This window comes from Eriocheir sinensis, unplaced genomic scaffold, assembly GCF_024679095.1.
Source record: "Eriocheir sinensis breed Jianghai 21 unplaced genomic scaffold, ASM2467909v1 Scaffold1276, whole genome shotgun sequence".
NCBI lineage: Eukaryota > Metazoa > Arthropoda > Malacostraca > Decapoda > Varunidae > Eriocheir > Eriocheir sinensis.
In genome coordinates, this window is record NW_026110602.1 from 80001 (window position 1) to 93847 (window position 13847).

A 13847-nucleotide genomic window follows, 5' to 3' on the forward strand; every position below is an offset into this window, starting at 1 on the left:
TGGTCGCAGTTTTGAAGACAGAGTGACTTGACTTGGTATATATATAGACTTTGGCCCGCACGCTAACCACTCGGCCACCACCTCCCCATATATACGTACCAACAAACACACACACACACACACACACACACACACACACACACACACACACACACACAAAGAGAGAGAGAGAGAGAGAGAGAGAGAGAGAGAGAGAGAGAGAGAGAGAGAGAGAGAGAGAGAGAGAGAGAGAGAATTCCCACAGTAGATAAATTTATTTTCTAATGATGTGTCACCTCCCTAAATTTAGATTTCTTAATGTATAAGTACAACATATCTATACATTGTTTTTGTATTTGGATCCACTTTCCTCAGCTTGAAGATAGTTATATATTGTCCTCCATACAGACCGAGTTCGTCGTGTGATGCAGCAGCAGAAAATGATGGGGTGTTGGCAGCCACTGTTATTATTACTGCCAGTATACTGATGTTCTGAATGTAACCCAGTCAGACTGGAAACTAAATAGTCGCCTTGGTTTGAGTTTTCAACGTAAGGTAAAATTTGGGACATATACCTTACGTGCGCGTGGCTGCGGTGCTCATTTCCGTCGCGTTGGACCTTTGAGCCTGTGGTTTGTTAGGACACATTTTTCCCGGGACACGGGGCCAGTGTGACATCCGGGACTGCCACACTTCACCTTCCCCAGATTTTCCAGGTACCCATTTATCGTCCACCCTTCAAAGGAGGATGAACAGCTGTGTGTTATGCACGCCGACTTCCCGGGTAGGGATTTGAACCTGGGCCCGCGGATTCGTAGCTAAACACGTTAACCACTTCAGCGTGGAGGAGTACATGGATAGACCCATCTTCTGTATATATCCTCCTTGGTTTGAATTTGTTAGTGCCATAATCTGTTAGTTTCGTGATGCTGTTCTTGTTTGTATTAGCGGTGTCAGTCTTGGCAGTGTTAGTACCGGTCTGTCAGTGTCCGGGTCACCTGGAGCAGGACGGCCCAGCGCACCCCCTGCCAGGCCCGCTCCCTCACCGCCCCGCCGCGCTCATCTGACGACACAGACGAAAAAGAGAAGAGAAGAGAAAATTAATGTGTGAATCAACCAATACTGTAAAGAGGCGAATATGTGAAATTAAAAGAAAGTAACAGACCAGTGACGAGGAGGTAAGAGATAATTAATATACGAATCAGGGATAATATTGTACAGAGGTGGAATGTATATAATCAAAAGAGGGTTACGGATAGAATAGAATGACAGAGAAAAGAGAAAATAAATATATAACATGAAAATTACTGTTAAAAAGCGAATATTATTATATACAATGAAGCGAAAGTAATGAACAGAATAGAAGGACTGGTAGATGGAATGACAGATGGAAGAGAAGAAAAAATCAATATATGAATGATGCAGAATACTGTAAAGAGGCGAGGGGACACTCGCGAGCTCCCATATGAGCAACCTGTAACTGGGGCGACGTTGGCCCCCAAGCGACGTGCGCGTAATTTGTTGTGACAGCTGTGTGCGCCGGCACAATACATACACTCCGATGCTTATGTGAATGTTGTCACTTATGTGGTTTGTTGCAATACAATGTGTACTGTTTCTTTACTGTCATTTATGTAACGATGCACGTGCACTGATTGGGAGAACTTACTAATATTCTAAAGGAAATATATGAATAGATATTTTTTTTTATTAAGTAGAGCGAAGATAGATAATATTTTTTTTATAAGCACTTGTAGCCTGTAACACAAGTGTAACCTATTATAACAAGTTGGAGAGGCTGTAGTACTTTGGTGGAGAGCCTAAAATATGTTCTTATATTTTAGATTAGGGCTAGGCAATAGAAAAGATTACATTCTTAATAAGTTACATAACCACTTGTTGGTGTAATATGTATATTATAATGTACATGTGAATGTGTGAATGTATGTCGCAACGCCATGGCACAGCCGCGCCACAGGATGTTTACTAACACGTAGGTGCTAGGTTGTGCTTAGGAGGTGCTCCTTGCCGTAGGAACGGTGCTGATTCAACAAACCTGCTGCACCGGATTGCTCCTGCAGCCGCGAGAAGCCGGCAATAATCAGCGGGCGGCGGGCGAGAGCAGATCATTGCTCGTGGGTGTGCGTACGACTCCTCCAGAAAACCTGTAATTATTCTGTAAGACTCGTTATATAGTTAAAACGCCCAAAATAACTGTTTAAATCAACCAGAGAGAAAGAGAGAGAGTAAATTAAGTGAACTCAAAGTAAACTTAACGGCTCCGCTCGGCCAAAACATAATACACCTCACTTAAGTAAAGGCTATTGTGTTGTCTCAACCACTTCAATCAACTGGAGAAAGCAGGCAACGGCACACCGGACCTGACGTGAGATAACAGTTCGCGCCTTAAACTTAACACTTAACACCAACTACTTTGAAAAGTAAAAAACACTTAAAAACTCCTAACAAAAGCGGCTAACATTGGCCCAGGTGGCTGACAGACGTTGGTGACTGACTGACTGACTGGTGGTGGTGATGGTAGTATGGTTGAATTACTGACTGGGGTGTCTGACAAGTGTAATCTAAATAATCTTTATAAAATGCGATTGAAATTACAAAGTCAACTTTTCTTTGTTGTTTGTACATCGAAAAAATAATAGTCTAGGCCTTTTCTGACGGGAATTAATGCTATTACAGCAGCACATAACCGAGTGCTCGTGTCATTTACCTTCCGTCAAGTAATGTTACGCGCGTGCCGCTTGGCGCGCTACCGTCGCCTCGGTTACAAGGGACTGTCGCGAGTGTTGTCTCATTAACTATCTACACTTTTTGCTCCTTCTCCTCCTCCTCCTTCTCCTTCTGCTCCTCCTCCTACTGCTACGCTACTACTACTACTACTACTACTACTACTACTACTACTACTACTACTACTACTACTATTTTTATTGTACTTTTCGGCCAGTGGCGCCGGTAGGTTTTCTTGGATGGACCTGATGATCGGCCCCAGTCTGTCATGGCGCAGGTAAGTGTTTAAAGTGGTATCATCGCGCATGGCTTTTGCTGAACCCCCGAGCTCATCTCTGATCCTCTCTTTTAGAGGGCGGATTTAGAGTCCGGGTTGATGGGTGGTCTTCTAGATAGCATATGGTTAGTCTTAATTAAATCCCACTCACACTGAATTTACGGTTTAATGGGAACCTCCCGCGACCTGCAGGTCGCGGGCTCTTGGTGGTGCATGCGATCTTCATGTGTCTCCGTCCACCATACGACCGGAAAGGTCGGATAGAGGTTTTTGGTGCTGCACCAAAAACCTCGAGCCGACCCTCAGGTCACTGCCGGTCGTATAAAGGTAAATGTCCGGTGGCCGAATGGATAGTGTCTGAAAGTCAAGGTCCAGGGGAGGTCCCCATTAAGACATGCTGTCTTGAAGACCACCCATCAACCCCGGACTCTAGATTTTCTTTCTAAAAGAGAGGAACGAAGATAAGCTGCGGGGGCAGCATCAGCCAAGCACGATGGTGCCGCTATAAACACTTACCCGCATTTGCGGACTTCCACCGGTCACCGACATATGACCGTTAAAGCTATAGTCACACTGACTTTACGACCTGCTAACGACCACCCGCGACCACAAAATATTGCGATTCACACCCACCGTTCCCCGACCACATAGGTGGTAGAGTAGCCGTGCTACCGGCGGTCGTTTAGTGTCCGTCCAGTGTCCGTCGAATCCAGTCACCAGTGGGTGGCTGGACGGCGACCATGGTAAGATTCACACCTTGACCTCAGACCTGGAGCCAAGCCAAGACACCCCCCATACGCCGACCGGTGACCGACAGGCAAGGGGGGGGGGGGGGGGGGGGGTTTTATTGGGGTCTTGGTGTCTTGCCAACTGTCTGGGAAATTCGGTCAACTAGTTGCCAGCATATCGTGCTAACGTACCCTCACGACTCCAGACTCCCGTCACGACGTCGGCGCAGCATTTGGCAACAGTCTCAAGACCTCTTTCAAGACATGCCCGAGCCTTTCACATCAACACCCAAGACCTCGTGTACCCTAGAGTCGTGGGTAGTCGTGGCCCAGAGTCGGCACAGTGTGAACGGGGCTTAAACGACCTGCTGCTGACGTGTTACAGTATATAGTATTATCACCCAGTTATAATACACATTTCTCATTCTTATATCTGTAAATTATTTGTAAAAAATAGTTACTTATAATGGTAATGAAAGTATTCTATGCTTCACTGCAGCAATAGACGGATATTTGTGCCCCCCCCCCTCCCCCGCTCCGCATGTGCCGCAGACATGCAAAAAATGCTCCAAGCAATTCTGGTTTAACCTGTTGTTAGTATGCATGTTACATCATATTCGTTCTAAAGAATTTCCATCACCCTGGGCAGAGCAAAAGATGAAATTAACAATTCTTTTTGAAATGGATAAAAGCCATTAACTCTACAGACTCTCATTGTTACTCTTGTGCACATCATGTCCTGCAGTAATTTATTTTGGTTAGGCAGAGTTGACCCATATATCATTTGCCCGTGTGCTTGACCTGTGGAGCAGGTTGAGTCGGGACGGAGTTTGGACGGGCTGAGGGACGTGGGACGTCACTGCTCAGGAATGTATCTCATTTCCGGGCAAGAGTGGTTTGATCTACAACCGGTCGCCGCACAACTCGCCGTGTGGTGGAAGGCCAGACGTCGACCTCGGCCAATGACAGATGAAAAGTGGACGGTGAACATCAGCGACCTCCCACTATCTGACGGCAACCAGACAGCGTCTGCTTGCCATCCAGTCGCCGTTCAACAGTTAATGGTCACCTGTCGGCCACCGGTGGCAGTCTGCTTGCCGTCCAGACGCAGTCCATTCGGCCACCGGACGGCAACCTTTTTTTACGACCGACAGCGACCTGAGAGGCCGGCTTGAGGTTTTAGTGCAGCACTTAAAACCTCAAGCCGACCTTTTCGGTTGCACGGCAGACGGAGACTCATGACGATCGCACGCACGACCATGTGAGACCTCCCGCGACCTGCAGGTCGCTGGAAGTCGTCAGTAGGTCGTAAAGTCAGTGTGACTGGGCCTTTAACTGGTGAACGGCAACCGGATGGCGAGCGGACGCCGTCCACTTGCCGTGGACGCAGGTGGTCGCTGATGTTCGGCATCCCCTTTACATTTGTCACTGACCGTGGCTGGCATTCGGCTTCCCATCACACGACGAGTTATGCGTCGACCGGTGGTAGATTGGACCAGGATCAAAAGAGTTGGGGGCTACTCACGCGCAGAAAATGACGTCAGGAAGCGGAACGAGAGGGGAGCGAAGTCATAGAAAACGGAAGTATTCACGTCGAGCGTTGACTAAAATAAAATTTAAATTGGCCTACGGATTGATCTCTTAAGTTTTTGTAATGTATTTAAACATTTATTTGTATGTTGATAGACATAATGAATATAATGCTTTATTAATTACAGCAGGTGGAAGGGAGGCAGGAGGGGAGGTGCTGCAGCTGGATGGGAGGCAGATAAGCAGGAATTTTGTTGTAGACTCTAAAGTGATTTTTTTTTTTACGTCGCGGCCTATTGCGCAGTTAGGCTTTTCCACTGGTGGGGCCTGATGGTCGGCCCAGCCCGTTGTGGAATAGGCGAGTGTTTTATAGTGGCTCAGCCATCTTGATGATATTATTTTTGTAAAAAGTTTCAAAATACACACACACACACAGACCCACACACACACACACACACAGACCCACACACACACACACACAGACCCACACACACACACACAGACCCACACACACACACACACACACACACACACACACACACACACCTAAGTGCGGTCTCAAAACACTAAAAATGAGTTGCCCTTTTCCAGCCCCGAGCACCTGCCTTTTGCAAAATCTCCACACGTTGCTAAAAATGTCTTATTTACCCCCAGGAATTGTTATGTTTCTAAGGCACTGTGCTGGTGAATAGAATGGAGCAATTTCAAAGGTCATTATATAGTTTAGCTAAATATTTATTCAGTGGTGTGGCACATAAAACACATATCTAATTTATCTTATCTGCTTGGTCATTTCTTTATTTTCTTAGAAGAGTTATTAATTTCTCTGTATAGAACCCTGATTCTAAAAAAAGAATTTTCTGTATCTTACAGAATATGTAATTACCTCTAATGGTAAATTTACATTTTATTATAATCTTTATTGAATTCCTACCTGGCTTTAGTTCCTTTCTTCCATGATAAGACACCAACATGTCTGCTATTTGTTTAAGCTATGCAATGAATGCTTTGCTTGGTATCTTAGGTTTCCTCTGCTTATGGCTCGAAAAAATGAATGATCACCCTCTTTCACTTACTTTCTGTCCGAGAAAATCATACTGTGGAAACTTACTAGCTATATAACCAAACTATATACCAACTATATAAACACGGAACACGTTACACTCCCACGTCCGTCTGTTGACTGAGGGGCGGACTATGACTGACCAGTGACCCTACAAACCGTCCACTTCATGACGTCATGCGGGAAGTTGATTTAAAATTTGGCGTGCTCGTGGGTAGATCCTCTCTCTTTTGACCCTGGGCTGAACGGCATACCGACATGCAACTTAATACGGCCAGTCGTTACGGGAGATCGTCGTCCTCATTGCGACAGAACGCGTACCGGTCGCCGATGATGAGCGACCGTCCCTTGCTTGTCTGTCACCGGTCGGCACATGGTGGGCGTTTTGGCCGGACTCCAAGTGTGAGGTCAAGGTGTAAATCTGAACATGGTCGCCGTCCGGCCACCCACTGGACGGACACTGGACGACCTCCGGTAGCTGTTCGGTCGCACGACTGTTCGGTTACCTACCTGGTCGGGAAGCTATGGGTGTGAATCGCAGCATATTGGGGTCGCGGGTGGTCGTTATCAGGTCGTAAAGTTAGTGTCACTGGGGCTTTAGGCCACTCGGCTATGACTGAAAAGTCTCAGCTTGTGGCGGCGGGCAGGTCGCAAACCTGGATCGTCCTGGATGCCGCGCCCACACGCTTATCACTCAGCCCCCGCCTCCCCTCACTGCCACTACTACTACTACTACTACTACTACTACTATCACTACTACTACTACTACTGCTACAACTACTACTACTACTACTACTACTACTACTACTACTACTACTACTACTACTACTATTATCACTATTACTACTACTACTACTACTACTACTACTGCTACTACTATCACTTTTTTTTTCTACTACACATAAATGATACCTCCACCCATGTTTATTTTTCCGACACATAATCATGGAGGGCTCCATAGCTTGGAGGTCATTAGCCCCAACTCTGTTCGCTAATGACTGTGGCATCCAACCATATCACTAATACTACCTAGCACTAAATCACCTATCATCTATTACGTCCAGATCCCCCTTTCCTTCCCTACTCAAGTCACTCCCGACCCACTCTAATGTCCCTCTCCACCACTGTGGCTTCATAGTCCATATTGGAGATGTTGGTGGCTTTTGGGTCAGAGTGTCTGGTGCCCCTGAGACATAGGATGGCCGACCTGAGCAGGGAGAACGAGAGGCGACACCTCATCCAGGCGACAACGTGGCTCCTTGGCTGACGCTTCTTTTCTGAGATTAGTTCCGCGAGGCGTGCGTAGAAGCACTGGGCCCTGGGACCCATCCCGCCGGATGTGGTGAAGACGAGGGGGGTGAAGCTGCCCTGATCCACATGTTGGATTCTTTCACCGTATGCCCTTGTCTTCTCCTGCTCGTTGCTGTGGTGGGCGGCTTCCAGGGGCAGCTCACGGTGACAGGCAGCCATCGGGTCGAATATGCGGATGTCCATGAACGCCCGCTGGCACTTACATCAACCCGTGCCTCCTGTGAGGTATTGGCCGTCCTGTACCGAAGGTGTTCGCCGTCCAGGGGAAGCAGTGCCGCCTCGGTAGTGTCGTCTTGGCATACCTCCCCGAGCATGCTGGCTGTCAGATCCCTCACTTCATCGTGTCGAATACAGACGAAGCCTCCTTTTTAACATGTCATGGTGTGGGTGACATCATTTGGTGATCCACATGCACAGAGATCAGGCAGTCCCTCAATCGGCCAGCCATATCTCAGAGCAATGGCGTCGACAAATTCTTGTTTGTTGAGGCTGAAGCCCTTTGCTCTGATTGGTAATGACGTTAGCATGTTAGAGGCGCCTGCCTCCTGTGCTGTGTGTATTTTTTTACCCATTTCTGTGGACAGGTGGTGTGTAAGACGGTCCAGCTCGTCTTTTTGGGCCTGTTGCCTTTCTTCTGAGATTTTTCTTTTAATATCTCTTATTTCTGTTTGGTCTATCTCGCCCTCTGCCTCCTGAGCGATGATCCTGTTGATGAGTGACCTGGTAAGGCTGATGGAGTTTTGGTTCTCCTTATCTGCCAGCTTCTCAGGGTTGGTGATCCCCATCCCACCCAGTCTTGGAGGAAGTGCTAGCATATCCCTCTCCTCCTTCCCCAAAGCATGAGATTTCACCAGCGCCGGCAAGAATACATTCTTGACGGCATTTTCCAGTGGTCGGAGGAGTGGACTGATGCCGGGGATGGTGCGCATCAGGAACGTCCACCGATGTTGGATGCCGTGGGTGTACGCTGAATAGGCAGCGTGTGGCTCGGTCTTGGCAATGGCAGACAAAGCTACTACTACTACTACTACTACTACTACCACTACTACTACTACTACTACTACTACTACTACTACTACTACTTATCACCAGCACTACTACTACTACTACTACTACTACTACTACTACTACTACTACTACTACTACTATTGCTACTACTACTACTACTACTACTATCACTACTACTACTACTACTACTACTACTACTACTACTAAGGATTGCCCACTCACCCGGCAGCCTCCAGGACGCCCCCCAGCCCAGGCCGCCGCCCAGCCCAGCCGTCAGGGCGTCCTCAGTCAGCCAGTCCGTCAGCGGCCGGAAGTATCGCTTGAGGGGCTCACCGGTGATGTGGTCAGCCCCCGTCAGCCCCTGCAGCACCTCAGGCCAGGCCCGCGACGCCCCCAGGCGCATGGCCTCGCTGATGGGGCCACGAGAACATAAGAACATAAGAACATAAGAACGCAGGAGTCTGCAAGAGGCCGGTAGGCCTGTACGAGGCAGCTCCTTTGACCCTAAGCTCCCGTGTATCTAACCCCACCTAATATCGCTGTCCATGAATTTATCTAATCTATTTTTGAATGTGACAATTGTATTGGCACTCACCACATGACTGCTAAGCCTATTCCACTCATCCACCACCCTGTTAGTAAACCAATTTTTGCCTATGTCCCTGTTGAATCTGAATTTATCCAGTTTAAACCCGTTACTTCGTGTCCTACCCGGTTCTCTTACCAACAAAACCTTATGAATGTCTCCCTTATTAAAGCCCTTCATCCATTTATAAACCTCGATCATGTCTCCACGCACCCTTCGCCTTTCTAGAGAATGCAAGTTTAACTGTTTGAGTCTTTCCTCGTATGGCAAGTTTCTCAACCCCTGAATCATCTTAGTCATCCTCCTCTGCACCGATTCTAACATTTTGATATCCATTCTATAGTAGGGTGAGTGAATATATAGTGAATATAGGGAGGGTGAATAATCAGATATGCTTCCTGTTCCCATATTTAATTTTTCCATTTTGTTTTTTTCTCCCGACACTCCACCTGGTTTTGTTTCATTAATGAAGCGTTGGTCTACATTCTCTAATATTTTGAGTTTGTTTTTTACTCGCATATTTTTCTTTCGCAGCAAGGGAGGTTGCTCAGTGGCAAACAACAAAAAACAACAATAAGAAGGCCCGCTAGACGCTGCCCCAGTAAAAGAAAAAAGAACGAGAGGCCAGAGGAAAGGGAAGTTTTGGGTGGAGAGGTGTCTTAATATTCTTCTCTTGAAGGCGTTCAAGTTGTAGGCAGGGGGGAAATACATATGTCGGAAGGCTGCCCCAGAGTTTCCCAGCGGAAAGGATGAAAGAATGAAGATGCTGGTTAGCTCTTACATAAGGGATTTGGACAGTATAGGGTTGAAAGAATTAAAATGCTGGTTAACTTTTGTTAAAAGGATTTGGGAAGGATTTAGGCAGTTATTGATGAAAGAATGAAATGTTAGTTAACTCTTGTATAGTGGATTTAGACTGTATAGGGATGAGCTAGAATGTAAAGTCGTGTGCACCGAGGCCGTGGGATTGGAGGATTATGCAGTTAGTATGTTCAGAGGAACAATCATCATAAGAATATCGATAAAGATAGAAAGAGGCAACATTGTGGCTGAGTTTGAGAGGTAGAAGACTACCAGTAAGAGGAAGGGAATTGACGGGACGCGAAGGGGAGGTAGAGGTGTGAGCACTCCGAACAGACTGACAGACATACACAAAGTGATAGGCACAGGTAAGGACGAACAGACATACATAAACAGAGAATTAGAAGACATATACACAGGCAGGCGACATAGGGAAATCAAAGAGACAGACATAACAGGCAGAAAGACATATATAAAAAAACAGCACAGAGAAGCCAACTAATAGAAAACAGACAAAAATTATCCACAGACAAGCAGACAGCAAGAGAGAGAGAGAGAGAGAGAGAGAGAATCAACAAACAAACGAATATAAAACAAACAGACGGAGAAGGTATTATTATAGACAGGAAAATACAGAGAAACACACACACACTCACACACACACACAACACAACACAACACAACACAACACAACACAACACAACACAACACACACACACACACACACAACACAACACAACACAACACAACACAACACCTCCCCCAACATACAACTCCGCTCTCCCCCCTCCACCCCCCCCCCCACACACACACACTCACGCCAGCTTTCTGCCCGCCGCCTCGGAGCCATAGAGGTCACAGGCGTGCAGCGGCCCCTTGTGACCCGCGGCCTCGCACAGGGACTCAAGGATCTGCGGAAGAGGTCACCGAAGATAGGTGTTAAAAGAGGGACAAGAAACGCAGCCTCACCCAAACGTAATCCAGCTACTAATTCCTGAGGGTTCATATTCTCAAACACCTCTTATAAAACTACGAAATACCCATAAAAGAAAATCTGTCGGGTTCTAATGTGTTTTTAGGGTTCATGATATAGAAAAAGAGTCAGACTATTACCAACGTTATAAAACTATCCGTGGAAATGCCCCAAAACTCCTACGAAAGCCTTGTCAAGTGTGTGTGCTTCGGGCCAAATTGTTTAAGATTATGACCATAAGACAAGCACATGAAGCACAACCTCACCAACACCTAACCCGTCAGTCTATTCCTGAGTCCATATTCTCACATTTCGGGGCTCACACACCCATATTTGATAAGGGATTCCAGGATCTGTCGAAGAAGTCACAGAAGAAAGGAGTTTAAGAGAGGAAAGAGAAGCACAACCTCACCAGAACCTAACCTGGCGGTCTGTTCCTGGGTCCATATTCACAAAAATTTCTTATAAAACTAAGCGTGGAAATACCCATACCTTCTACGAAAACCTTTCTAATGTGAGTGTATCCCCGAACTGTCCAAGGCCCGTATTCTCAGATGATTTTGGCTCTCACTTATTATTATTATTATTATTATTATTATTATTATTATTATTATTATTATTATTATTATTATTATAGGCTAAGAATGTCAGTCTCTCTGGAGAGTTCGTGGAACTATCTACCCAGTAAGGATCCCAGAGGGGTGAACATTGACCTTAGGAAAGAGCAAGTAACCTTAGTAAAAAACTATTAACTTATTTTCATAGCAGATTAGTCAGGTTCTCATAAGTGTTTTTTCACGTTCATGGTGCAGAACTTTACTTTTCTGTCTTTCTAAAGCTTTTGAAACAATCCTTAACAGGAAAGTTCTTAAGCATCTATCCACTTCTGACATTTTTATCTGGTCGCCACTATGGTTTCCGCAAAAGGCGTTTTACTGGTGATGGTCTTGCCTTCCTAACTGACCTCTGGTCTTCCTCTGTTGGGCGTTTCGGTGAAACTTTTGCTGTTGCCTTAGATATTTCGAAAGCTTTTGACAGAGTCTGGCACAAATCTTTGCTTGCCAAACTACCCTCCTACGGATTATATCCCTCTCTCTGTACTTTTGTCACTAGTTTCCTTTCCAGCCGTTCTATCTCTGCTGTGGTAGACGGTCACTATTCTTCCCTGAAATATATCAGCAGTGGTGTCTCACAGTCCTCTCTTCTATCTTCCACTTTCTTTCTGTTGTTCAGTGATGATCTTAAAAAACCTCTCCCATCCATTCTTACGCATATGAGTCTACTCTGCATTACTTAACATCTTTTGACTGAAGACGCTCCCAACAGGAACTACAAGATTCCAGGCTAGAGGCCGCAGAACCCTTAACCTCAGACCTTATTATCATTTCCGATTGGGTCAAGGAGAACTTAGTGTCCTTCAGCACATCAAAAACTCAGATCCCTTATGCAAGAGTTAACCAGCATATTCATTCGTTCATCTCTTACACTGGTAACCTCTGGAACAACCTTCCTTCGTCTTTATTTCCTCCTGCCTACGACTTAAAATCATTCAAGAAGAGAGTATCGAGACACCCTTATTCCTGAAATTGACCTCTCTTCTGGCCACTCTTCTAAACTCTTTTTCTATAGAGATAATGATTAGCGGGCTTATATTCTCATTATCATTAATATTTTTCTCTCTTGTGTTGCTTGCTTCCTTTACTTGAAAGAAAAGCCTTGTCAGACTATCACTAGGCATATAAAACTACCCGTGGAAATACCCATAACCTCTACGAAAGCCTTATCAAATAAGGACTCATATTTTTAAATGTATCAGGCTCCCATTACGACTATTTCCCCAGGAGGAGGAGGTAGGAAGACACCTACCGAACGGGCGCAAGCGACTCCTGGTGAAGTATATATGGGAAGTGAGGAGGGCGCTGAAGCCATCCAAAGACCCTTCCCATGTCCTCACTAACCGTTTCCCTATTGTCTCATCAACACTAGAGAGTAGTTCAGCAGGTCCTCTCTATCCACACCACACTACATTCACACAACATATACACCTTTTCCCAATATTCAAAACTCAAAATGGCGCACCTTTACCCTGCCTCGGAGACCCCGCCCCCAGGGAGGACTCCCCTTCTGGCTGCCGACGTGAGGATGTACTTTTCCGATTTCCCGTGGAATGATTACTGCTTTCAGGAGGGAGACCCCTCTGTGTGTGGCCAGCGCATCACAGAGGTGATTGTCTCTGGAATGGAGGTATACATTCCACGTACTTTCTCTACACCTCATGCTAAAAAGCCTTGGTTTAATCACGCTTGTTCTCGTGCTGTCAAAGATAGAGAGGCAGCTCACAAAAGGTACCAGGGCCTTTGCACTCCTGCTAACGATGATCTTTATATTTCTGACCCGGAATCATGCCAAATCTATTCTCCAACTTACCAAAAACTCCTTTATAATAGAAAATGCCAAAACCTTGCTTTTTCTAATTCTTCAAGGGAGCCAAAAACATCTCCTCCAACTTTACTTTTTCATCTTTCCCTCCTCTCCTTAGTCCTGAAGGCAGCACCGCCGTCTCATCTATCTCTAAGGCTGAACTCTTCTCTCAAACTTTCTCTAAAAACTCCACTCTGGACGATTCTGTACATATTCCTCCTACTCATCCCCCCTCTGACTCCTTTATGCCTGTTATTAAGATTCTTAAGAATGATGTTTTCTATGCCCTATCTGGCCTCAATCCGCAGAAGGTTTATGGACCTGATGGAGTGCCTCTTATTGTCCTTAAAAACTATATTTCCGTGCTGACACCCTGCCTGGTCAAACTCTTTCGCCTCTGCCTGTCAACATCTACCTTTCTTCAC

The 13847-nt window shown here is 46.0% G+C and overlaps 1 protein-coding gene across 1 annotated transcript in view; it reads right to left on the reverse strand.

Moving 5' to 3' along the window:
- The window catches only part of LOC126989729 (angiotensin-converting enzyme-like protein Ace3), a 12351-nt gene extending 903 nt beyond the window's left edge, over positions 1-11448 (reverse strand). The window contains exons 1-4 of the mRNA XM_050848342.1: positions 11425-11448; positions 10848-10939; positions 8864-9051; positions 1-1042 (exon numbers count right to left, since the gene is read on the reverse strand). The exon at positions 1-1042 is cut by the window's left edge and continues 903 nt beyond it. Coding sequence (XP_050704299.1) covers positions 948-1042; positions 8864-9051; positions 10848-10939; positions 11425-11448 — 399 coding nt within the window. The 3' untranslated portion in view covers positions 1-947. The remainder of the gene's footprint in view (positions 1043-8863; positions 9052-10847; positions 10940-11424) is intronic.
- Between the last annotated feature and the right edge of the window lie 2399 nt (positions 11449-13847).